Genomic DNA, 24,645 nt, shown 5'->3' with positions numbered 1-24,645 from the left:
GAGGAGGAGGAGGAGGAGGAAGAGGAAGGCCCGCCCGCCCCGGAAGGCCCGCAGCCGGCCCGCCGCGGACAGCCGGCGGCTCCCCCCGCCGCGGCCGCAGCCATGGGGAAGTCGTTCGCCAACTTCATGTGCAAGAAGGATTTCCACCCCGCCTCCAAGTCCAACATCAAAAAGGTGAGGGGTGCCCGGGGGGGGCGACGGCCCGGCCCCGGGGCCTGCCTGCCGGCCGAGCCGCTGCTCCGGCAGCGAGGCCCGTCCGTGCCCGGAGCGCTTTGCTCCGTCGCGGCGGTGCGCCGGGGTGGCTGGAGCCGTGCGGGGCCTGCGGGGGGGCCTGGGCGGCGGGGGGCGGCGGGGCACCGAGCTGCGAGCCTTCGGGCCGGCGCTGTCCCCCGGCGGGGAGGATCAGAGAGGAGCCAGGCAGCTACGCTCAAGCTCGCGTCCACAGGAGATCATCGGCGTGGGAGGACTGTGCCGGGTTAAGTTAGGCGTTAATTTGAAATTCAGAAGCCGTTCGCGTTTATTTTGATGTTCTCGTTCTGTAATAAACGTCTCCTTTGGTGTAAGCTAACCTGTCGTGGCGATGCTGTCGTCAGTGTTATCTTTTCAAGCCGTTGATTTTGATTTGGAAAAGCAAGTGTTAGTAAACAGGGGAAGGAAGAGGCAGGAAAAAGAAGCTTAAAAATAGTTGTAGCTTGAGACTTCCTCACGGGCTTGTATAACTCTTCCTGGCTTCGCCTTCTGAACCTGTGTTTCCCTAGATAAATAGACGCCATACACTGCCCAGGGAACCCCCCACCTGGCATGGTGTGCCCTCCTTTTCCCGGTATTTCCCCTCTCGCCTGACCTGGCTGCAGAGATTTCATCCCCAGAAAAAATATTTGCACCGTTCCCAGAGCTCCCGAGAGAACCTGGGGTCTGATCAGGGTCTGCCCTGAGCCTTGGGGGACAAGGTGCCGGTACAGTGGTACACCCAGGGCATTTTCTGAGCTTACTTTCTTTTTGCTTTACTGAACTTTTCCACATGTTTTATTTCTGAATTGTTGTTCAAGTTTTGGCTTATTTTTTACACAAAGTTAATTTACAGTAGACTAAACAAGTGATGTAGTTGTACATGGATCTGTTTTACCGTAGGTTCTTGTTCGTTTAAAGTAGAAACTTACTTGTTTTTACTAGGTATGGATGGCAGAACAGAAAATATCATATGATAAAAAGAAACAAGAAGAATTAATGCAACAGTATCTTAAAGAACAGGAATCCTATGATAACAGGTGAGAATTGGCATACCATCACGCGCTTCTTTCTTCCACCTCCTCTTTTCATGACAGCAAAGGTCATCTGACTGTGAGTTATTTCACAGACTGTCTGCCACTGACCGTAGGTGAGGTCAGTGACTTGTGTATTATTGTCTGTTTAAGCAGAAGTCAAAAGAACTTCTTTCAAATGGTTTATGTGGGTCCTCAATTTCATTTCAAAACATGCTACGTTGAACAGAACAGTAGGTAACCTTGTACAGCGACATACTCTGATCACACAGGCATCTGTCTTCTGTAATTCTGTGAAAACAGAATTGTGTTTCAGTCGTGTCTGAAACGTGATCTTTGGTACACAGTGGAGCATGCAGAAGTATTGACTGGTCTCTCTGTTCTTTTGATATTCAGCATTTGGTGCTCAGATTAACAAATGAAATATTTCCAGTTGTTATCACAATTTTCTGCTGCACGTTTCTTTCTTTTTTTCTTCAATAATTAATACCAATGTGAACGTTTTGTGTGTAACACTACAAACTCTGTCTTTTTCATGTAGATTGCTTATGGGTGATGAGCGTGTGAAGAATGGTCTTAATTTCATGTATGAGGCCCCACCTGGAGCAAAGAAAGGTACTCTGGTTTCCTGGTTGTGAGCAAACAGTGTTGCAAAGCTAAAATCACTCCAAAGAAACAAGCATAGTGTCTTATATTTTAAAATAACATTTTCATAGTGAGTTAATGCTAGAAGGTATAGTTTTTAGTTCTTCCTGTGGGAATATGTGGAGATGCATAGTACTTAATAATTTTGATCTCATAATAGTTTGATTTCTCCTAAACTGAGAAATTGTTTTTAAGCAGCAGTTCAATGTGAAGAGAAGAAAAAGATAAAATAACTTTTATGGCAACAGCAGAAATTCAGTCCTTGACCAAAGGTGTTTCTCCAGCCAATTACGAAGTCATTGCAGGAGGAACACTAACTAGACCTTACCAACACAGTAACTCAGGCTACACAAACCTGTGTTTTGGCCTGCTCTCCTTTTTAGAAACAGCAAGGTCACTTTTGCTGAAAAGTTCTGCTCAAAATTCAGCCTGATCCATGTCAAGCATGGGAGGTATCAAGGGGTTAATTAAATGAAGCGTTATAAAAAAAAATAAATACTGAATGATCCAACTCTGATGGGTCTGTGACTGTGTTTAGTAGATTCATAAATAGGAGTTACTGAATACCGTCCCCACCGAGCTGAATTTTTATCTTTGAATATATATATATATATTCAATTCTATCTGCAATAATATAGCCAAAATATTTCATCATATTTGCCTGAAATATTTATTTTCATCATATTTACTGAAATATGACCTTTTAAATCTTTAAAAGCTTTAAATATGACCCTTTTAACATGAAACTGTACTGATAAGTGTGGGCCAATGGGACTGACACAGTGAATGACACAGTAGTTTTTGTTAAGTAGCTTTTAGGGTGTTTTTGAGATCCTTTTAACCAAAGAATTAAGTTTAATATAAATTGAACCTGCTTTGCAGTAAGCCCGTGTCTGCTAGGAATCACATTAAACTTTGTCAGAGGAAAACCTTTCATAAATTGCAATTTCAGTTTTATAAATTGGCTAGTGAAGAAACGCATTTTAACAGAGTACTGTACTGTAGGAGGCACTAATTTATTTTGAGAAATATAGGTTAGGTTTCTCCACTATGCTTCATCTATTGAATTCTAGTTGGATAGACTATAAAATTAATGATAACCTACCAGGGCAACTCCCTGTATAACTGGTATGACAGATGAACTGACTATGAAACAAATCCTTATCTCTCTGAAAAGCAAAGAAAACTTTACATTCTAGAATCCAACTCCAGGACATTTCTGCTGCCTGATTGTATAACATTGCTTTGGCACGCTTTTAAAGTTTTTCGTGCTTCTATATCAAAGCAATATAATTCTAAGAGAAGATTCGGTTTCAAAGGATTTGTAACTGCACATACTAGAAGCTGATTATTTATTAGTGTTCTCTATTTACTTTGTTACTTTCTGAGTATTTGTGCTGTTGTATTAGTATAAACCATAAAATATTTTGTTTCCAGATTAGGTGACAGCTGCATTTTACGTGTATAATTAATGTATCATCTCTTTTCTTTTCATGATTTCTGAAAATTTGAAGAGGAAGCTAAAGAGGTATTTCATTACATCATTTCTTTTGTTTTCTACCTATTTACTTGAAATTTATTTTTTTAAGAATCAAACTTGCCGTGTTTTCTATTTTATAGCAAGAAGGAGAGACTGAATACAAATTTGAATGGCAAAAAGTCGCCCCTCGAGAAAAGTAAGCTATCTCAATTTTATCCGAAGAAATATATTTTTTTTCTTATTTACCTTCCATAACCTCTTCGTTTTCTTACTTTTTCTTCTTTTTAAGCAGGTTGTATGTGTAACCCTTTCACGTCCTCACAGTTAACTAGTAAAACCTCTAAACCTGGAACCATTTCCTTGATCAGCTTAGTTTTTGTTTGAATTTTATGTCCATATTTGAAAATATATTAAAGCCAACGTTTACCAGAAGTATATCTCTGAAATGGGTACACTTAACAATAAAAGGTCTCAAAATAGTTTTGTATGTGATGATTTAAAAAAAAAAGTGAATTTAATACGTGTTTGCTTTTTGTGTTTGTGTAACAGATATGCTAAGGATGATATGAATATCAGAGATCAGCCATTTGGTATCCAGGCAAGTTACATAAATTTCACTCTGTGGATGTCTTGGGTATATTTCAAATATTATCTAACTGCAGAACATTCACATGGACTCTCTTAATTTTATCATCTGCTTATCAGTGAGTTTAAAAGCTTTTTTATGCCTAATAACATGTACATTTCTGTAAGCGTTAGGTTGTATTGTTAGGTAAATTATGGTTTGTTTGTTTGTTTTTTTTCCTTTTAGGTGCGGAATGTGAGATGTATTAAATGCCACAAGTGGGGTCATGTAAACACTGATCGAGAATGTCCTTTATTTGGCCTTTCTGGAATTAACGCAAGTTCAGTCTCCAGTGATGGTTCAGGTAGGCGGTGAATGCCTTTCAAAGGGTCTGGTTAGAAATTTTGGGGAAAATCGTCAGGTTTAATTTGGAAGGTTTAAGTTTATCTTATTTGAAAGGGTTAATAAAATGGGGAAAATGCTTCTCTATTTCAACTGTGCTATCCCTAATTTCAAATTACTTCAAAAGCTAGGGATCTAATTGTTTAATTAGTAACACATTTTAAAAAGAAACTGTAAAGACTGTTGCCTTTAATTCTATCTGTGGCAAAAATTCAGAAGCTGCCATGAAATTGTTTATATAAGAATGACAATATCTGTTACAAAACAAAAATAAACAACAACCCCATATTGTCAAAGACTGGCCCAGTTCAAGAAATTCAGATTTGGACAAACTGCTTGGAAATCCATAATGTAGCAGTGTGTCTTTTTCAATCATCTGGGGGAAAAGGAGAGTTTGTTTTGTTTTTTTAATATATGTAGTTCTTAAATAAATGGACAAGTAATTGAAAGTCATCTTTACAAATGCCCGGTTTCCTCTCAGCTGGCTTATTGTTGCTTCAGGAACTACATTTTTTTTTCCCTTTATAAGTTTTCTGTTAGTGTTAGATGAAATTTAAAGAAGTGGATGGATATAAACATTCAAATTGAATGTTGTTTGCCTACAGTAGTTTGTTTTCTATAAGTTGACTCAAGTTTGTAACACTTCTGATGTTCTTAAAATTGTGTTTTTTTAAGAAACACCTGGTAACATGGGTGAGTCTTCAGACTTATTTTGCATTTTAAGATCGCGTGCCATATGTATTCAGTTTTGCAGGGATACCATTACAGTTGCACACTTGATAACATTTTTCTTCTATTTTTCCTCAGGTTATCTATTTTATGTAGTAGCTCTTAGTTTTATTACACGTTTAGCCTACCAACAATCTTGCCTTTCAGAATTAGACTACCTAGATATGTCGTTTCTCTGAGATGAGGCGTAGAAGACTTAAGTTAAAGGAAATAGTGCCTCTTACACTCCTGTGCTTTTAGGCATTGTCTGATGATTATACCATTGTATTAGCAATCCTGTAGTTGACATTCACAGCCTTTATATTCAATAAGTTATAACATTAAATCATTTTCTTACCTCATTCTTATCTTAGAAGAAACTGTGCTTGGTGCGTTTGGTGGTGGTGGAATTACATGGTGCAGCTGTAGGTGTCAGATATGCTTTTGTGCTGCAGAACTTTTTTTTTCAGTTCAAATTATGTGGGTAATTTTCAGGAGTGCTTGGCTGGGAAACTTGAAAACATTTGTGCATGCTTGCACAAACTTGAAAATGGACTCATTATTCATAACAGTGTAAAATGGACACTTTGCAATGTCAATGTAAGACTAACAACTTGCTTCAAATCTAACCGAACTAATTATCTAGATGCAGGCAAAGTTTGACTGCATGGGTGTTTCCTACTGAGAGAGATTGTCTCCAGGTAGCTTTCCAAACAGCCATTTTTAAGCCTAAGAGAGGTTGCACATGATGAATTTTGTATGAAGGAAAGAGCTGTAGAACTATTTATAAGTTCTCATTCTGTACAAATAACCTAACATTTTCGACTCTGGAACTTAGAAGACAGTGTGCTATGCTGAGCACAGACTTCTTAACAGGCTGAGAGGAAGGACTTCAGCAAGTAGGAGCGGGTGACAGATCAGGGTTTGTATATATAATTTGTTAGACACTGTTCTTGGATTTAAACAATCAGCTGTGATGATAATACTTCTGTCTCTTTCTCTCTGTCTCTTTCAGGAAAACTATATGTAAAAACACTGGTAGTAAAGTTAAACAATTACAAACTGTTGATTTAATAGCAGATAAAAGGCTTATAGGAAGTAGTAATATCATTAATTAGATCAGCAGTAAAAAGGTTGTCTGCTTTTTCTAACCTCAGGCATGCAATCCTTTCGTCAGCTTTTCTAAATCTTAATCTGATTTAAAAACAAGCTAAATTATGCACCCTTAGGGACTTCTGGAGTTTCCATGAGTGTAAACAAAGCACGCAGTTTAGTGAGAACACAAGTTATTGAATTCACTGATTCTCTTACGATGCGTAACTTATTATAGATTATCAAGAAACTGGCTGCTCCTTGGCTTGGACTGGCGTGCGCTTCGTTGGGTTAGAAACTGGCTGGGTAGCCAGGTCCAAAGAGTTGTGGTGAATGGAGTCAAATCCAGTTGGAGGCCGGTCACTAGTGGTGTCCCCCAGGGCTCAGTGCTGGGGCCAGTCCTCTTCAATATCTTTATTGATGATCTGGATGAGGGGATTGAGTGCACCCTCAGTAAGTTTGCAGATGACACCAAGTTAGGTGCGTGTGTCGATCTGCTCGAGGGAAGGAAGGCTCTGCAGGAGGATCTGGATAGGCTGGAGCGATGGGCTGAGGCCAACTGTATGAAGTTCAACAAGGCCAAGTGCCGGGTCCTGCACCTGGGGCATAACAACCCCAAGCAGCGCTACAGGCTGGGAGATGAGTGGTTGGAAAGCTGCCTGGCGGAGAAGGACCTGGGAGTACTGGTTGATAGGCAGCTGAATATGAGCCAGCAGTGTGCCCAGGTGGCCAAGAAGGCCAACAGCATCCTGGCCTGCATAAGAAGCAGTGTGGCCAGCAGGTCTAGGGAAGTGATTGTGCCCCTGTACTCGGCTCTGGTGAGGCCGCACCTCGAGTACTGTGTTCAGTTTTGGGCCTCTCACTACAAGAAGGACATGGAGGTGCTCGAGCGAGCCCAGAGAAGGGCGACCAAGCTGGTGAGGGGTCTGGAGAACAAGTCTTACGAGGAGCGGCTGAGTGAGCTGGGCTTGTTCAGCCTGGAGAAGAGGAGGCTCAGGGGCGACCTTATCGCTCTCTACAGTTACCTTAAAGGAGGCTGTAAAGAGGTGGGGGTTGGTCTGTTCTCCTACGTGCCTGGTGACAGGACGAGGGGGAATGGGCAAAAGTTGCGCCAGGGGAGTTTTAGGTTGGATGTTAGGAAGTACTTCTTTACCGAAGGGGTTGTTAGGCATTGGAATGGGCTGCCCAGGGAAGTGGTTGAGTCACCATCCCTGGAGGTCTTTAAAAGACGTTTAGATGTAGAGCTGAGTGATATGGTTTAGTGGAGGACTTGTTAGTGTTAGGTCAGAGGTTGGACTGGGTGATCTTGGAGGTCTTTTCCAACCTAGATGATTCTGTGATTCTGTGATCTGTTAGATAGATATAGTAGATTAAGCTTATGTCTCATATAAATAGTATTTTCTGAACTAAACCCTGAAACCATTCCTGTGTTGTCTGGGATGGGAGTAAATAATTGTCTGTGCTGTGGATCTCCAGTCAGCTCTGTAAAGTTAACCTAAACTGAGGGTAAGTCAGTCTGTGAAGACAGTGTTTATTTCCCAACAAGACACTGCGCTACTAAAAAAACAAATCCTGTCATGTTCTGATCAATGTCCCCCTCCACAGATAATCTTGGCTTTGACAATTTCTCTTTATTGCTCTTTGTATCCTTTCATTGCATCTACCCAATGCTTTTTTATTAGCCCTAATGCTGAATCAGTCTGCACCTCTAAGAACTTCCGTTCATCTGGAAGACACACTTCTTCAAGCTCTGCTTCTTCCTGCTTCTCTCTATTGGTAATTACATCCACTCCTACTCCTAAGCTGCTTTTATGTCTCTAGACCAAATTTCTATTTTTTTTTCTGATTATTTTACAGTACTTCGAAAATATCTGTTGCCACGCCATTCTTATTTTGATTAGCTAGAACTGCAGAAAATACTGCTTTGTAAGGGACGGGCTTGTGTATGATACTTTTTTCTTATGAAACATCTGGTTTTTTTAAGAACTGAAAACGAAGTTTAAAAATACAAAAGCACTTGAACTGCTTTTGGTTTTGTTTTTACCCCCCTTCAATTTGTCACAAATAAATATATCCATGTTTAAAAAAAAATAGAAACTGCGTAAATAATCCAGAGTTTTCATTTATTGTGATTCTCAGCACCAAAAAAAAAAAAGTGCAATACCCCTTGGCTTGCATGGTTCAAACTCTAAAGAATAATTTTCAGAAGCTGTCTGTTCATCTCTAGAATGTAGAAGAAAACACGTGCCTCTCTGAAGAGAACAAGGAAGGAGTAGGGATTTCAAGGATAGGGAGCGACTACTTACAGTATATAGTAAATCTGGAGTGTGTATTTAACGTTACATTTTTTTTTTTAAACAGCTAGATGAGTAAGAATATTTTTGCAACTGGCTCCCTAAAGAGAGTTGAAAAATGTTGGACTAAATTTTTAAAGCAAGTAATGCTTTTAAGGGTCACGAAGTAATTCCTTATGTAGTAACTCCATCTTTGAAAGCCAGTTCCTACCTTGTTTGCTAGGAAATTGAAATATAAATATTGTCTCATAAATGAAGAATATAACTGTTGGAGAAATACAGACATGATAAAGAATAAAAACTAATTATAACAGTTAATATGCCAGGGCTACAATTAATGTATTAAATTAATTTTATTAGAAGGATCCAATTTAGGCTGTAAGTCATCAAAATGTTGTTTGGTTGGTTGTTTTTTTTTAAAAGCATATCTTTGGAATTTTTAGATAGGGTCCTTGAAAAGAGCTCTGTTGCTCTGAAGTGATTTACTTAGTAGCGCTTATTCTGATTTGTAGTCTTGTCGTCCTAAAAAAGATGATCTAACAATTTTTTTTTTCATTGGACTGAATATTTTTTTCTAGGCAATGCTTGGTAGTCACACTACCTAACTTTTAGGTTAGGTTTCTTAAAACTTTGAAAATCCTTCTCCCTTGTTAGAACAGCATGCATCAGCACAGTGCTGGAAGGTGCTAGTCCACATACTGCAAATCATCCTGGCTGGTAGCAAATTCTAAAGTAGTTAGTGCTCGAGATCCCTTGACCTTGTGGTAGTACATCTGATAGTAGATGGCCATTGACATTGCTGATTTCTCGAGAAGTATCTTGTAAGAAATGGTGTGGGTTCCCTGTGGAAGGCTTCTAACAGACCCGTTCTTCTGAACCTTGCTGTTCTGCTTTAGAGAAGCACACCTAATGCAAAGGAAGGTAGATGACTCTGTCTTGTTCGCTGCTGTCTTCCCGCATTTACCCAAATGTGAGTAGTTTTATACTAATTGGATTCATGTCTGAATTGCATCATGCAATAACTTTGAAGTCTTTAAAAATCTCCTGTGTAGAATGGTCACTGCTCTCAGGAACATTACTGAACAGTTAATTAATTTGGAAAGGAGACAGTGGTAGGCCACAGTATTGCTAACAAATCTTGATGCGTTTACAAAGGATTGGCACTCACCTAATAGGAGGGAAACTTTCATCTTTTTCCTTGGTTAAAAGCAAAAGCTCTTCCCAGAAAATGATGCGAAAATTGCTTTATTAGGAAAACTAAATTACTGAGTTAAAAACTGCAAAAGCAGCAGCCGTTCCCCATCCTTCCTTTTCTTCCCCCAAAACCAGACATTCAAAGATCTTCTTTGTATGGCATCTTCAATTTAATAAAAGCACAGGGGGTAATTTGTATCTTTAAATGCCCAAATCAGTAAGTTTCAGTAGGACTTAAGACTCGTGATTTGAATGAAAAGTTAACTAATGCAGAAGCTGTTTTACCAAATGAGTAGTTCATGTTAAAGGGAAAGAGCATGTGAGCAGAACGGTGAATTAGAGGTTTGTATGGTGACCTGCCAAAAAAGCACAGGTACTGCATTTCAGCATTCTTGCCTTTCTTGTTTGTTGACAGAAGTTTTCCAGAGTAGTCTGCCATTAGAAGGTGCTTCAAAAAAATTTCTACTTTGTTCTTCTACTGCAGATACGAGAACTGTACGCTTGACTTCTAATAGCCAGTATTGTTTCCTTTGACATCTCTACAGGCAAAGAAGATATCAAAGAGCAATTAACACAAGTGCAGTATGTGTTTTGTTCTACTGTTCTCCTCATTCAGGAAGAGAGCAAAGTAAAATATCTTATCTGGGCTCAGGCTTTTTTTTCACCTCAAGGGAAATGGTTGAGTTAAAAATGAATGAAAATAAAACTTCTACGTCAGATTTAATTGCATTACCTAAAGTTCTTGCTCTTTTTCCCTATGAGGAAAGAGTTACTCATCTCGTATTTACAGTTTTTCAAGCATCATAAATAACCATCACTTTTTCTTTCCCATATATTCTACAAACTGCAGTTCTCTTGTTTCAGCAGAAAGATATTTGTCATTGAATTGATCTTATGTGACGACTGCATTGTGATCTTCCTCTTGGCACTTAAACGACAGCAGCAATCACCAATCAGTTTTAGTGTTGCGTAACTTGCATACAAAGAGCAGTTGACTTTGGTTTGCTCAGGTGGAACTGCTGCAGGTTAACGCACGTTTGGCACAGAACTCTGTTCTACAAGGAAAAAAGACCGCTATCTTTTGGGATCTGAAATACACTGCAGCGCTCCAGCAAACAGAAAATAATTACCACCAGTACCTTAACTTAGGCTTGGTGGCTTGGTTATTTTGCTTCTGGGACTGCTTTACTAATCTAGCTGGTAATTCATACTGGAAAAAAAATAATAATCTTACCATTAAAAAAGCGCCTTTTGAATAATATCTCACCAGTGAATAGAGATTATTTTTGCAATAAGGCAATTTCAGTGGATGTGGTTATCATGGGATAATCACACCCCTGGGGTACAGCCTTGTCTGTAATCTCCCAGGAGTGTAATTATTTCATGATAACTGCACCCCCTGGTGTTGCATTATTTCCATTATGAAATTCTTAGTTTTAGATATAAAGTAACTTACTTTGATCGCTGGAAACTGCAAAGTAGTGTTAGAATGCTCCAGCTGTGAGGCTTACAGAGACCAACTTATAAGATTTACTTCTCCCTTACAAAGTTAAATTAGGCAATCAAAATGCTGCTTTGGGCTAAACTGATTTGGTTTTTTTGTTTTTTTTTTTTAACTGATAGAATCCTAACTTTCAAAGTTCAGACAAGATGAAAATACCTGTTGTGGTTCTGACTTTGTGCAACTGCGTGTATATGCATGTATAAAATATGTAATGTATGCCAGGAGAAAAACATGTCAGTAGCCTCTGAAAGTTTGCCTGTACATTTTTTTTTTTAGATTATTAATCAGCAACATCTGTTTTTTGTGCTTTTCGATACTTTTTGTTTGTGAGGCCTAAAAAACCTTTGACTTTATTAGAACAGGGACTCATAGGTTTTATGTGCAAAAAGGTTTTGAAGTAATTCTGTTAATTCACTTCAACATTGCCTGTAACTGCCTTGGTTGGATGAGCTAAATACTTTTTTTTTTTTCTGCAAGCAATCTATCTTCTTCTGCCATTTTGAAGGGGGCGGAGGGAAGAAATTGCTAAAAAGATATGAAAGCTTAAACGCTTACAACTTAAATTATATCTGTTTTGAACAACAACAACAAAAAAAAACCTACTAGGAAACAATTTATTACTGTCTTATGAGAAAAGGCATTACTATGTTATGAAAGAAGGCCAGTGTCTCAGATGGGGAGGTAATTTTGTGAATGCTCTAGTTAGAACAATTGGGATACTAACATTTAAAAAACAACAACAACAAAACTTACGTTGTTGGCCTATGAAACCTAAACCTGGAAAGTTCTGGGCATCCTTCTCTAGTATGAAATCCTTCAAATGTTTTGCGGTCCACTGGCTCCATACATAATTCCTCCAGTGAAATTACAGTGAAAAGCAAGTACTGTAACATGATTTAAATGTTAAGGATAATTCAGGCAAATAATAGTAAAAATGTGACTGGATATCCAGAGTCTGATGTTCTACCAAGATTTTTTTTGGGGAAAAAAAAAACACACCTCAGTTAATGCCAAGCAATGGCATTTTTTTGAGTATACCTGAGCTAACTGTGGTTGTGTCTGTCACTTGATGATCTCAGCTTTTTGGGGTGTAAAATTCCTTTCCATGGTAATTGTTGAAATTATCAACCATATTGAGCCAAGAGAAATGAAATCTATGTCTATATTACTATGTCTGTAATCTCACTGCATTTTTTCAGTGACAAGTATAGTAACATTTTGTTTTTCAACAGATAAAAATTTACATTGTATTGGGAACGCAGGAATGGATTTAAGTGTTCTCTTGAATCTGTATTAACAAAGAGAAGGTACTTGAATATGCTAACTGTGACCATTTGTATTAATGGTCATCTGTAGAAATACGTAGTGTATGAAACTTTCCTTTATGATCTGCAGCTGAGACCTTTGATTGTGAACAGTAGGAGCCCTAACAAAATCTCCACATAGTTCAAGAACTGACACATCTTAGAATAATCCTCCATTTATGCTTCAGAAGAAGCCTCTGTATTTGGTGTGAATGCATAACATACAAATTTCTATTAGAAGTCTTTTGCTTGGCATTTGAGCGATAAATATGGATTGCTATAGCAGCTTGATAAATTAAATGGTTTTTACTTCTTAAAAAAGTAAAAAGGAAATTCAAGATTCTCTGAAATAGCCTATGACAAAAGCATGGCAAAGTGTTAAATTCAGCTAAACTGCAGCTACTTCGAAGAAAAGCTAATTAAAAGCCAGTTTTTGCATTCATTCGTCTCTCTCAATGCCAACTGCAGCAGTTGCTTTGAAGTGTAAATATGGTCTGAATGCAGTCATCTCTGAAATAGATGGAAAAAATTATCAGTAAAAAATGATCAGTTACGAATTAGTGGAGGCAGCATAAATTTGCTGGGTTCTTCAAGACCAGGATCATGGTCACATAATTATGATAATAACTCCTTGTCATTTAGATAAATAAGAAATGTCTATTCTTATCTCTGTCATAACCACAATAAAAGTTCACAGAAGATGCAGTGTGATTATGCTCAGTTCATTTTATGTCATCTGAAAAAGAACGTATCAAACTGTGTGGAGAACACAAAAGCTGTATGGATATATTATTGACAAGCCTGTCCGTGTGAATTTGAAAATTAGTTTCTGTTTTGAAGCAAAACCTAAAAAGCCTCGTATCCAAATGTTAGGCATTTGCTACCACACAGAGAAGGTAACATTCTGAATTGAGACTATTTTCATCCTTCTTGCGATGGTGCTAAGCTAAAACCCACCAGCAGCATGGTTTTCCAACACCTAGTTAATGTGAAAGAGCTGTTTGCAGTTCAGTTGTATCATTTGTGAACTTAGGATGTGCAGATCATCTTTAATGGATAATTCAATAAAATCCTGTTTGTTTTGTTTAAGGATCACTAATGAGGGGGTTTTAAAGTCTGAGTGGTAGTTGCCAATTTGATTGATTGATTGATTCAACAGCAGAGCATGACTTTAATATTGTTGTCACATAGAAAATCAAATTTCAATTTGGAAGAATTATGGCATCGTGCTGTCCAAAATGCACATAAGAAAGAATGATGACAACATGCTTAGGTCTACTTTGTTAACAAAAATTACATGGCTATAAAGGATAAGTCTTGAGAGTATCTTGTTCTTGATTCATAGGTGACTTTAAAAATTGATAGAGGGGAGTATACTGAGTGTGAAGTATACTGATGAATGGCTAGCATATCAGCCAGTGTGCTTTTTCACATTTATGTTCATATGAGTTGCCTCTCCATTAGGAAATTACGAGATGTCGGATGGTATGATGTGATATTTTAGATTAAAACGATCACATCTGTAAACTAGAAGATATCCCACACCAGAACATGTTCTTGGGATAGGAAAGCTCTACAAAACTCCAAATGTGTTCTGGATATTCCGGTTTGATGACACACAAAATGAGCATTAGTTAAAATGAAGGTTTAAAGGTTGTAATTAAAATGGCACCATGAAGAATCTACTTCTTTTTTGTGTATTTTTAATTGAATAGTCTACTCAATTTGTAACAATATATAACAGCAACCACTATGTAAGCGCAACTGGTTGCTGTAATTTCCCTTGCTGCAGGTGGGAATATTGGTTACAATATTAGTGCTTCTTATATCTTTGTTTTCCATACGTATTCCATAATAAAAACCTCGTTAGAAACTTAATCGATTGCAAAGAATACTTCAGTTTGTTCATCTGTACTGGTGACAGCAGTGAAAGCTTTTATCGATAAATTGAGGAGTTACTGTCAAGAGTATGCATCATGAGTAGATAGATGTAAAAGTGCTATTTTTAGTGATACTGGCAATCACAATATTATGGTCTGTCCTTCCTGCCACTGAAACTGTTGTAGAAAAAGTGGTATTTAATCACGGTTGTTATGAAAAGAGGCTTTAACATACTGTTCTCTAATGTTGGGTAATTTGAAAAATGTGCTTTAGACATTTTAATGGAGGTCTGCTGGATGGTGTGCTACAGCTAGCATTGTTCTCCCAAGAGGAGTCCTTTGCCCATGCTCATTAGAGGAAATACTCTGGCAACAACAAAGTGTTACACGCATTGCTTCATGAGAAGTACAGACAGAACTGAAAATGAGTTTCAGCTATAGGTTTTTCTCATTTCTTGGCTGAGAGTGGGGGTAATGATGTGGGGTAGGAGAGCTTGCTGTAAGCTAGGCATTTAGTAATTGAAATCCAGAATTATATTGCCCCCTGGTTGTTTAATAGAAGCAGAATTGATTCTGTTAAATTGATCTCAGTTAAGTGCGATAAGAAATTGGAGTGCTCTTTGTTATAAAAGCAAATTGACAAAATGTTGTAGAAATCTTGGTGTGATATCCTTCTGCAATTCAGCATAATTGATGCTCACATACGCTTCAGAAAAATTCTATTTACAGCTCTTCTATTTATTTAATTGTATGAATATTGTAGAGATGCACCAACAGCTGTCAAGCTAAGGTTGCACTCAGGTTGTACTTTATGAAGACTAAAAACCCTCTTTTCACTCTTCATTGAATGGTTTGAGTTACCAGATTTAATGCCCTACCTCTGAGTCAACTGAACTATCTCAATGTTTTCCTTAAATACTATCTTAAAAAGAAGAAATTATTAATGCATTAAGAACTTTTCTGAGAAGTAAGAAGGAGGAATAAACGGTAGCCTGTTTGCTTGAAAACATTGTTCTTTGAGAATTGTAAAGACCATGAAAAAATATTTTAAAAATGCTTTTGTGAGCCTTTATTTATGGAGCCTGTTTTGTGCAAGTCCTTAATATAATTTTAAGTACCTGTAGCTGCAGAAAACTTAACAACCTGTCTTAACACACAAAAATAAGTATGATATCAGCATACAATTAATTCCAATATGTAGCAAAAAGCTTTTCTGAGACTGAATTTTACAAAAGATAAATGTTTCAGTTTTAAACAAGTGTCATCTGGAAAAGTTTTAGGGTTTTTTTCCTGTCAAAATGTAAATTCCAGAAAATAAGCTTGACACATAGTCATATTCAAAAATAGCAAGGTACTGTATTTGACTTGTTTCAGAAAGAATAAGAAACAGATGATGAAACATTATAGCTTTGAACTTATTTTTAGTTAGCTGATGGATGAATGCTGAAAGACTAGTAGTTAGAAGTCCTAGCAATCAGCTATTTTTACAGGATTCCTATATCTAACTCGCTGTCAACTCATGACACAATGTCATCTCCAGACCTTTTCACCTGCATGAGATGATTCAGCGAGCTTCTTCACAGACCATGTCACAAGTCTATAAGGAAACACATATATGAGGGCGTCAGTTTGCACAGTACACAAAGTATTTTTCTATCTTCATGTATGAATGATTCCTTGGATGCTGTCCAAGGAATACCTAGCTAGCATCAGTTCTCAATATTTTAGCCAAGAGCCTCTCAACTTAAATTTAGTATCTGTTCTTACCATGTTAAACCATACAGGTTTTTTTATTTAATTAGAACATAACTGAAGGAAGATGCATAGCTATAGTTGACTTCAGATTTTGTCTGAAGATCTTGCAGGGTGATGTTCTAAGTGTAGTCATAAGTCAATGATAAACTGAAAGGATTTACCTCTTTGGCTTACCAAGTAAACGGTTTGATCGCAGTGGGCACAGTCACATCTCTAACAAGCATGACTCCACGGCCAGTCACACCAACGAAAGGAAGATGCCCTCTACCAGAAAGCACGCTGGTGGCTCCACAGTTTTAGCTTTAGCTCCTAATAAGCCAAGGACACTTCTGAGGAGTTAAGAGTTTTTTCAGACCTGTGTTAGGTGAGGTTCAGTGTTTGGTTTTGGTTTTTACTGTTTTTGTCTCCCTTGTTTGTATAAGCCAGGAGAAATATCTTACTTAATTTTATAGTGTGGGAAGGAGTGTTATTTTTTGTTCACACATTGTCACCCGCATCTTTTAACACTGCTACAGAGCAGCCTGGTCTGCTTGTTTCATGCCTGGCCCCAGTCTGCGTGTAAAGGGTTGTAAAATAGGACTGTGTTTTTTACTGTGCTTTCATTTATGGGGTGGACTTATTTTCTAGTGTTTTCTGAACCCTTTGGTTATAGAAAAACTAATATATGTAAAAAAGCTTCATGGAGGCATTTCCTCACAAGCCAGGATGAATTTAAATTACTGTTCCCTCACCACAATTAAAGGGAGACCAAAACAGAAATAACTTGATTCAAAAATCACTTTAGTCGCAGGGTTCTGTGGGTGTGTTTAATGTAGCTTGTATACGTGCATAAAAGAGGAGTAACAGTGATTCGTTAGCTGTCCTTGTTATAGTAGTACCATCTTGCAACTAAAACATAGCAGATGGAGCCATGAATGTGTCTCCTTGATGCCATTAATAAGCACAGAAGCAGAACTCATAAATTTATTTTTAGCCTAGTTTGCTTTCCTTTTAAGCATACCTAGTATGTGTGTTTGTTTTTTAAACCTAGTGCTGATTTCACCTCTTAAAAAGCATATGGAAACTAACTCAGAAGTTTGTGTGTGGTTGTGTGTTGGAACCGGCCTTGAGTAGGCCTCTCTCTGACAGGCCTGCTCCCATCTGCTGATCTGAGCTGTAAAGCTCAACTGCGGTCAGTTGGACAGAAATGCACAAAAATCAGTAATATCATGCATTCAGATTAGCTTTTTATGTAAAAGAGGAAATGATTTTGCTTACCTCTTTCCAGTGTTGTTGTGAGCAAAGAACGCCTGAAGGGTTTATTTCTAGAAGATCAGTTTGCGCTGTGCTCTTGAAGGCAGGTATGGCTTCATGCCTGTCTGTTCGTGATCCTGACTCTAGTCCTTGTACATGACTGTAACAGTAGGGGCTCCCTCTTAGTTTTCTTGCAGATTTCCTGTATAGATTTGGACAAGTTGTGTTCCCCTGTTTGTCTAATCACGCTTATGGGAGTTGTTAGGTATCCAGTACACACCGAAGCGTATACAGTGCCCTGAGACACCAAGGGGAAAATACCGGCTAAGTTAATTACCTTTCTTTGTTAGGCAGTGGCTCTTCCCACCTTTGAATAAAAGGGGGAGTATAGGCTTTGATCAGGTCTAAAGTTTTGATTTCTTTGGTATGGTGAAGTCTTTCTTTGAGAATCTGCACTTGTCTCCATTCAGCTTCCTCATACAAGGCTTGGTTCTGGTTCTGTACTGGCACACATGCATGTGTGTTAACAAGCATGTATAGGTATACCAGGAACTTTTAATTGTTTCTTCTCTTCGATTAGTCTTTTAAATTTGAAATAAACAAAACTGTAGATGCAAGAGCACATATATGTTCATTAACATCAGTGAGCTTATAATTACACTGTAACACATACAAAGAAAAAACTCTTGGTAAAAATGTATGTGCAGGGAAAAAAAAATAAGCCCCTACTTAATAGATCACATAAACTCGAGGAAAGACTAAAAGGTATCTCATTAAAAAATTCCTTTGCCTGGCAAAATAAGAACCTTGTGAAGAAACGCAGGGGCTCCTTAAACCATTTCTGAAGTTTTATCTTCTTCATTCTTGTTTTACATAAAGGCCTGTTCGTTTCTGTGAACAAAGCGTTATACAGGAAAACTAAGGAAAAGGTGAAGCTGACTTGTCTTGAGAAGGTGCTATTTCATATTTTCCATAATAAAAATTTCCAATCACTTTCCGTGCTTTTCCACGTTAAAAATTTATGAGTTTTATTCTTCTCCACAACTAAGAAACTCTTAAAACCGCAAAGCGGGATCAATATTTTCCATAAGACTAAGTTAATTTTATCACTTGCAATTAGTTCACTGAAGTATTGGTAATCATCTGTTCGACGCTCAGTTTTATGTGCCTTCTAATTTTACCTTCTAGATTTACCTTATGCAGTATTGCTAATTCATTGACAGGAAGGCTAGTGAATGAACTGGTATGGAAATTTACTACTGTGACCAACCAAAGAGGGTATGTTTAGGGTGAACAGAAAGCAACTAATCAGAGAATTACTTGAGGTTTTGCTGATTGCAGTATTCAGTTAAAGCAAAGAGTGAGTTATGGGATATGTTAAGTGACACAGTCAAGCTTGAACAATCCAAACAAAGCTGACGTGCCTAATCCCAAACATCTACGCTAATGCAACGTACTGCATATTTTTAAGCTGAAACTTGTGAAAAGACGTACAGTAACACCCAGAGACCTAGCATGTTTGAGGGTCACTAAACTAAGTAAGGATGTGGATTAACTTTTTTGTGTATTTATTTTCCATACATATACCAAGTTTCTAATGATGGTTAGTTACTACATTTAAGTTAATTAAAAAATGTGTCATTTTGAAAAATGCCTTATTGGTGGCATATTAGCAGTGTACTTTCCCATTGTTTTAGGGGAGAGGAGGCACTTAAAAGTCTTACTGTATGGTTTGGTTTCTTTAGGTTTCCTGTGCTTTTTGTACTGTAGTAGAAATACACTACTAGACTTACCTAAATATATTGTTTTCAACATGACAAAGTTACATAAGAGAATCCCCTTGTACTTAAAGAAAAATGCAATTATTTTCTATTCTGAATCTCCAGACTGCTGTTTTAGAAAATCATATCTGATTATTTGCTCAGCAGAAGATTATTGAGTTGATTTAGCTGTGATTTTACTTAACAAAGCTTCAACTGAATTCCTACTGTGGAGTCCAAAAAAGGTAGAGAGATATAAATGATACATTCAAACTGTGATTTTTGTGAACAGGGCCATCAATGCACCCCTCGGAGCTAATAGCGGAGATGAGAAACAGTGGGTTTGCACTGAAACAAAATGTACTGGGGAGAAACTTGACCGCAAATGATCCATCACAGGTAATGATCTTTTTACCAGTAAGCTGAAAATGTCTATAAATCTAAATGTGATTGCTTGTGAATTGCTACTTAATGTTTTCCAATATGCATATCCATAGGAAAGCTGAATAGCTATACCAGTAGAAAATCTCCAGAAACTTACTGTGCTTTCCAGCTCTGTTTTAGTCAGAACAGTGAATCATAAGTTACTTTTAAAAAAAATGTATGTAATAAATTAAATACCTCATTTGGATGACAATAAATTTAATTTTTCATAAAAGGATAGTTACAGGTTTGGCCGCTTAATATTGCTACATCTGTTATTTCTGAGAATAAAAATATTTAGTTGTCATTATTTAGACTGCAGAACGTACACTTCTAGTTGAGGTGCTTTGATAAAAATGTAAAGTGTAAAAATTTATATATATATCTATATTACTTGCGCAAGCCACCATGAAATAACCTTTGTTCGTGTGGCGGGATAATCAAGCCATCAAGTGACCAAGTTTGAAATAGAGAGGGGACAACAGCCCTCAGCTGTCTTTAAAATGCTGGAATAAATCAACAGTTCAGTGTGTCTCCACAACTGGATGTACCTGTGCATTTAAAAAAGCTATGCACCCCAGAATACATGTAACATATGAGCGCTGTTAAATGGATCACTGTGATACCAGTCTGTTTGCTTTATGTTAGGTGTGATGGTTGTTTTTTTGTGTGTGGAAGAGCTTTTTAATCTCTATTTCTTCTTTCCCCTCCTAAGCGTGGCTGAAAATAAAAACATAGTGGAGAACTGTAGTGTTCCAGATGCACATAATTTGAAGAATTCAGGGTCTTAAAGTAGCTATGCTTTGATTGTGTTACTGTATGCAGATTGTATGATTACAGTATTTTGCATTGCTAGAACACTTTGTGAACATTTAAAGACTAATGACACAACAGTAAGGTAGATGTGCTAATACCCATTTTCCTAATGACTAAACTGAGATAGAAGAGTAATTTGCCTAAATTACTCTGGGTTTGAGCAGGACTAGCATCTTACCTGCTCATCCAAGCATGGTAACAATGAGGTGACTTATCCTAGAGAATCATATGGGCTCCAAAATTGGCTCATTTTTATTAACTATTTCAGAAATGTTTCTTTCTCTAGCAGTGATTTTTCATATGTTACTAATAACTTCTGTTGTTTATCCCCCACATTATAGCACCTACTCAGCTTTGAGGTAGAATGTGGATGGTTGTGTTTTTTTTTTTCCTTACAGCAAGTATGTCGGTCTTCCAAAGAGTTTTCAGCTGACTTGGTAATTCAAGTATATTTGTGCCTGTACAAAAAATAAGGTACACGCAGATGCATCACTTTTAATACAGAAATCTGAATGAAGAGGTTATTTTTATACAAGAAATTAATATCCTACAATATTTTCCTAGGAATTTGTTGCAAGCGAAGGAGATGATGATCCAGAAGTTGAATTTTTAAAATCATTGTCAACCAAACAAAAACAGAAACTTCTAAGGTAAGTGTTGGTACCTAGGGGAAGGGATCAGTATCTGCAGTAGTTCTGATTCCATCATCGTCTTGTGCAACATTGTCTTTGTAACTCTTCTATGCCATCGGTATAGCAGAACGTCAGCTTAGTTTAACATACACTTGACTACAAATAGCACTATGAAACGTATTTTTTTAATTCAGCTGTTCTGTTTTAGTAAGTCCATTCTAACCTAGTTGTGCTGCATTTGCATTGTGCTTCATTTCTAACTGGGATGCTGAAATAGTAATAATTGGCTCATTGAAAATGCTGACAGTTGCTATTTTAAGATATTATTTTGCATTCCCTTGCTTACAGTATCTTCTTCTGGTATTAAAAATTGTATGTGTTGGTTTACTGGCTTACAATTTGGCCAAGTTTGTTATCCTCATTTTCTGTGCAGCTGAAGTGAACTTGATGATTGGCCTAGATCAGCACTGCGCTAGGATCAGGGTTTTGTACTTTGCTGCTTCAGCTAAGCCAGCAGAGGGAGCTCCCTGTATTTCTGTAGTTGTAATAAAAAGTTAATGAGGCTTCATTCTTTGCTTCTATCCTACTGACTTCGTATGTCAGGTGACTCAGTTTTTTCCTCTGTTAATATGCAACATTATCTTAAAATAACTTGAACATGTTTAAGATGAAAAGTATGAGTTACTGCGGGATAGAGCCCATACAGGTATAACTAGTTAAAACAGCAGTCAGCCTTTTGGGTTAAAAACACGTTGTGTACACGGGGAGCGAAAGGGGAGAAAGGTGTATGGTTAAGCAGGTACATGGGTAGGGTAGGTACATATGGTATTTGCATATATAATAAATCATTCTCTGAACATATCAGGCATATTATGTTTATTTTAAGTAAGGAATGTGTATGTAGTTTGAGTAATTTAAAATTGTATTTGTGAACTTCTGCTGCCCCAACACAATTAATTATAGAACTTTATATTTTCAAAGTTGAACTTCAGTAAATATGTGGTCTTTTAGATGTTAGGAGCCTGAAAGGATTTTTTTTTCAGTGCGCTGAAAGTAGTTTGACTCTTCAGTCACTGATTTTCTGAGGATAAAGACAGAAGGCAATGAGTTGAAAATAGAAAACTAGGTAAAAGTAGTTGAATGGCAGTGAATGCGTGTGCCTGATAGAGTATTGTAATTGTGGCTAGAAATCTAAAATTTCTAGTTGTGACGGAAGAGGTTACTGAAAACAGCAGTATTATTTGCCTGGAGAACTCTGAGATGTAGGTAGGCTTTAAAGTCTCAATTTCCATCTTTTTGCTAATGCTAATTGCTTTTTTTTCAATTTCAAACTCTGCTATAAAGATGCACAAATAAAAGCAGCAATGATTTTCCAAAGTCTCTAGAGCAGATTGACAATAAAAAGCACTACTGAATACATGTATTCCTAGTGATAAGGCCAAAACTTATATTTTTTTAAATTAAGGAATTGCAAAATCATATTGTAATTATGGTTAGCTCAAGGTTAGAAGCTTAAAATAATTTTAAATACTTGGCTGAAAGAGGATTGAAATCAACATGCTTTTATGGAAAATAGTGTATTTACTGTGTAGGACATCTAAAGTAGTCAACTTTAAAAGACAATGACTGTAATTTAGAGTGTCTTAACAAGTCTGATTGCGCTACTCTTTTATTTTGAAAATAAAAGGAAATTGGATCGTCTGGAGAAGAAAAAGAAAAAGAAGGACAGAAAGAAGAAAAAGCAGCAAAAGAAAAAAAGCAAGAGTAAACACAAGAAACATAAGATGAGCTCCTCTTCCTCATCCTCCAGCGAGACTTCAGGAAGCAGCAGCGATAGTGAGACTGACAGCAGAGATAAAGCAGCACAAAAGAAGATGTATTCTAAGAAAAGAAAAAAAGACAAGTTTTCAGAGGCTAGCAGCAGCGATTCAGAAGGAAAGGCAAAGACTAGGAAGGAAAAACTTTATGAAGATCTCTCCAGTAGTCACGGTAACAAGGACAAAGACAGGGAGGAGTATAGACTTTTAAAGCAAGATAGTTCTGCGGAGAACAACAAATGGAGCTCCTGTGAGGGGGAAGGAAAGTCCAAAAGCAGATACCACAGCACCAACAAGAGAGAGACTGAAAGAAAGGAGAGGGATAGGAGAAGCCAAAGCATGGATGAGAAGCGAGGGAGAAGCCCGTGCACAAGTCACAGCAGTTACAGTAGGCAAAGGCAAACAAGAAGAAGTCCAAGTGAAAGCCCTGCTGAAGAGCGGCACAGGAAAAATGAAACCAGAAGCCCCAGCACAGATGTGCGCAGACAGGAGAAAAAATACAGAGAGAGCAACGGGGACAAGTGCAGTAAACTGGAATATAGAGAAAGGAACAGACGCAGTAGAAGCAGAAGCCGAGCGAGGAAAAAAAACAGATAGTGTAGGGGACAGGTGCAAACAAAAATGTCTCCTTTTTGATGAATACCTTTAACAAGGGCTCAATTACATATTGCTGTTCATTTTCCAACCTCCGTGACTAGCATTTCCTAAATAAAGCCAACAGCATCATTTATGTAATGTTATAATATTTGTAAATTACGACAAATGTTATGGTATTTTTCTTACTGTATAAATATACTTGTTGGCAAATATCTCTTGTATACATGCGGTAATTCATAGACCTGATTTTTAGTGTTTTAAAATATTTCAGAGCAGCATGTGATATTCTTTGTTTTGTCAGTGATGATTTTTGTTTTTAGATTTAACTGTGAGGGGAAGCAGAGAGTAATTTGGGAAGAGCCCTGGGATATGTTAAATGGTAACAAACACTTGAGATAGGTCTGGATAAAATCGCTGCTTCCAATATCAAAACATTATATTGTAGAGTTGGTTGTGTTGGGTTTTTTTCATACTGAAGCATTTTTCCTAAAGTTCCCCGTAAGAGATCAATTTCATGAGTTAAAACAACAGAGAAACAGAGTTCACATAAGTGTGTAGCCAACATTTTTTTGACCTCCTGCAGTGTACAGCTTGGTCAGGGCTATCTAAACATCTTGAACCCCTGTTGGTATGTGTCAGTACAATGTCAAGTTATTGTTCGATAAGCTCTCAAGACATGAAAAGAATATTTACTGCCCCAACTGCTCCAGGTATTTCATTGTTTGTGGTAGAAAGTCGATGTAAATATTCATCTTCCTGGTTTTGTGAAACGAACTTATTTTTCTTGACCATTCTTGGTCATTTTCTGCACACACTATTATAAAGATGAACTTGATAATAAAACTCCTTATTCTTTAAAAACAGTAAGAATTGCCTTCTTCTCCAGAATTTGTTCTGAATCGGTACAAGTGCACAAGGCCATGTATTTATTGTGAAGGGAATGCTTCTTTGCCATTTCAGGGTGGCAGATGGAAATATGTTAGCAGACAGGTGAAAAGGTGTCTCTGTACTTAGTAATCTGACGAGCGGCCTTCTTCCCCTCCTCACTGACAGGACAAATGAGACTTTTATTACCAGTCCACTTCTACTTCTTAAAACTGTCATGCCGAAGTTTTTCAATATCACATGGAGTATAATATATGGTGGAAGTGACCTGGCTTATCTTTTAAGCACATGTGAATGAGTTTGAAAGGGTGAGCCATTAAGCGATGTCACCTTCTTTTAAATGCTTTTGCATTAGGTTGCTCCAGGCGTTCTTGATGAAGTAGCTGGGAGTTAAAGG

At 37.5% G+C, this 24,645-nt stretch overlaps 1 protein-coding gene across 3 annotated transcripts; it reads left to right on the top strand.

Moving 5' to 3' along the window:
* Positions 1-16: 16 nt before the first annotated feature.
* On the top strand, positions 17-24,224 carry CIRSR (corepressor of RBPJ and splicing regulator). 3 transcript variants are annotated; one of them, XM_083842035.1, is made up of 10 exons: positions 17-174; positions 1,174-1,268; positions 1,804-1,877; positions 3,422-3,435; positions 3,528-3,583; positions 3,937-3,985; positions 4,199-4,316; positions 19,371-19,477; positions 20,882-20,967; positions 22,637-24,224. In XM_083842035.1, the coding sequence occupies exons 1-10, from the start codon at positions 103-105 to the stop codon at positions 23,361-23,363; spliced, it is 1,398 nt and encodes a 465-aa protein (XP_083698161.1). In that variant the 5' UTR covers positions 17-102; the 3' UTR covers positions 23,364-24,224. The 3 variants fall into 3 exon arrangements, with proteins under 3 accessions (XP_083698161.1, XP_083698162.1, XP_083698163.1); XM_083842036.1 differs by lacking the exon at positions 3,422-3,435 and having other exon boundaries at positions 1,804-1,885; XM_083842037.1 differs by lacking the exon at positions 3,422-3,435 and having other exon boundaries at positions 33-174.
* Positions 24,225-24,645: the final 421 nt, after the last annotated feature.

This window comes from Anser anser (genome assembly GCF_964211835.1).
Source record: "Anser anser genome assembly, chromosome: 6".
Lineage (NCBI taxonomy): Eukaryota > Metazoa > Chordata > Aves > Anseriformes > Anatidae > Anser > Anser anser.
Note: the sequence above shows the minus strand (reverse complement) of the source record. Positions and strands in the feature narration are given on the sequence as shown.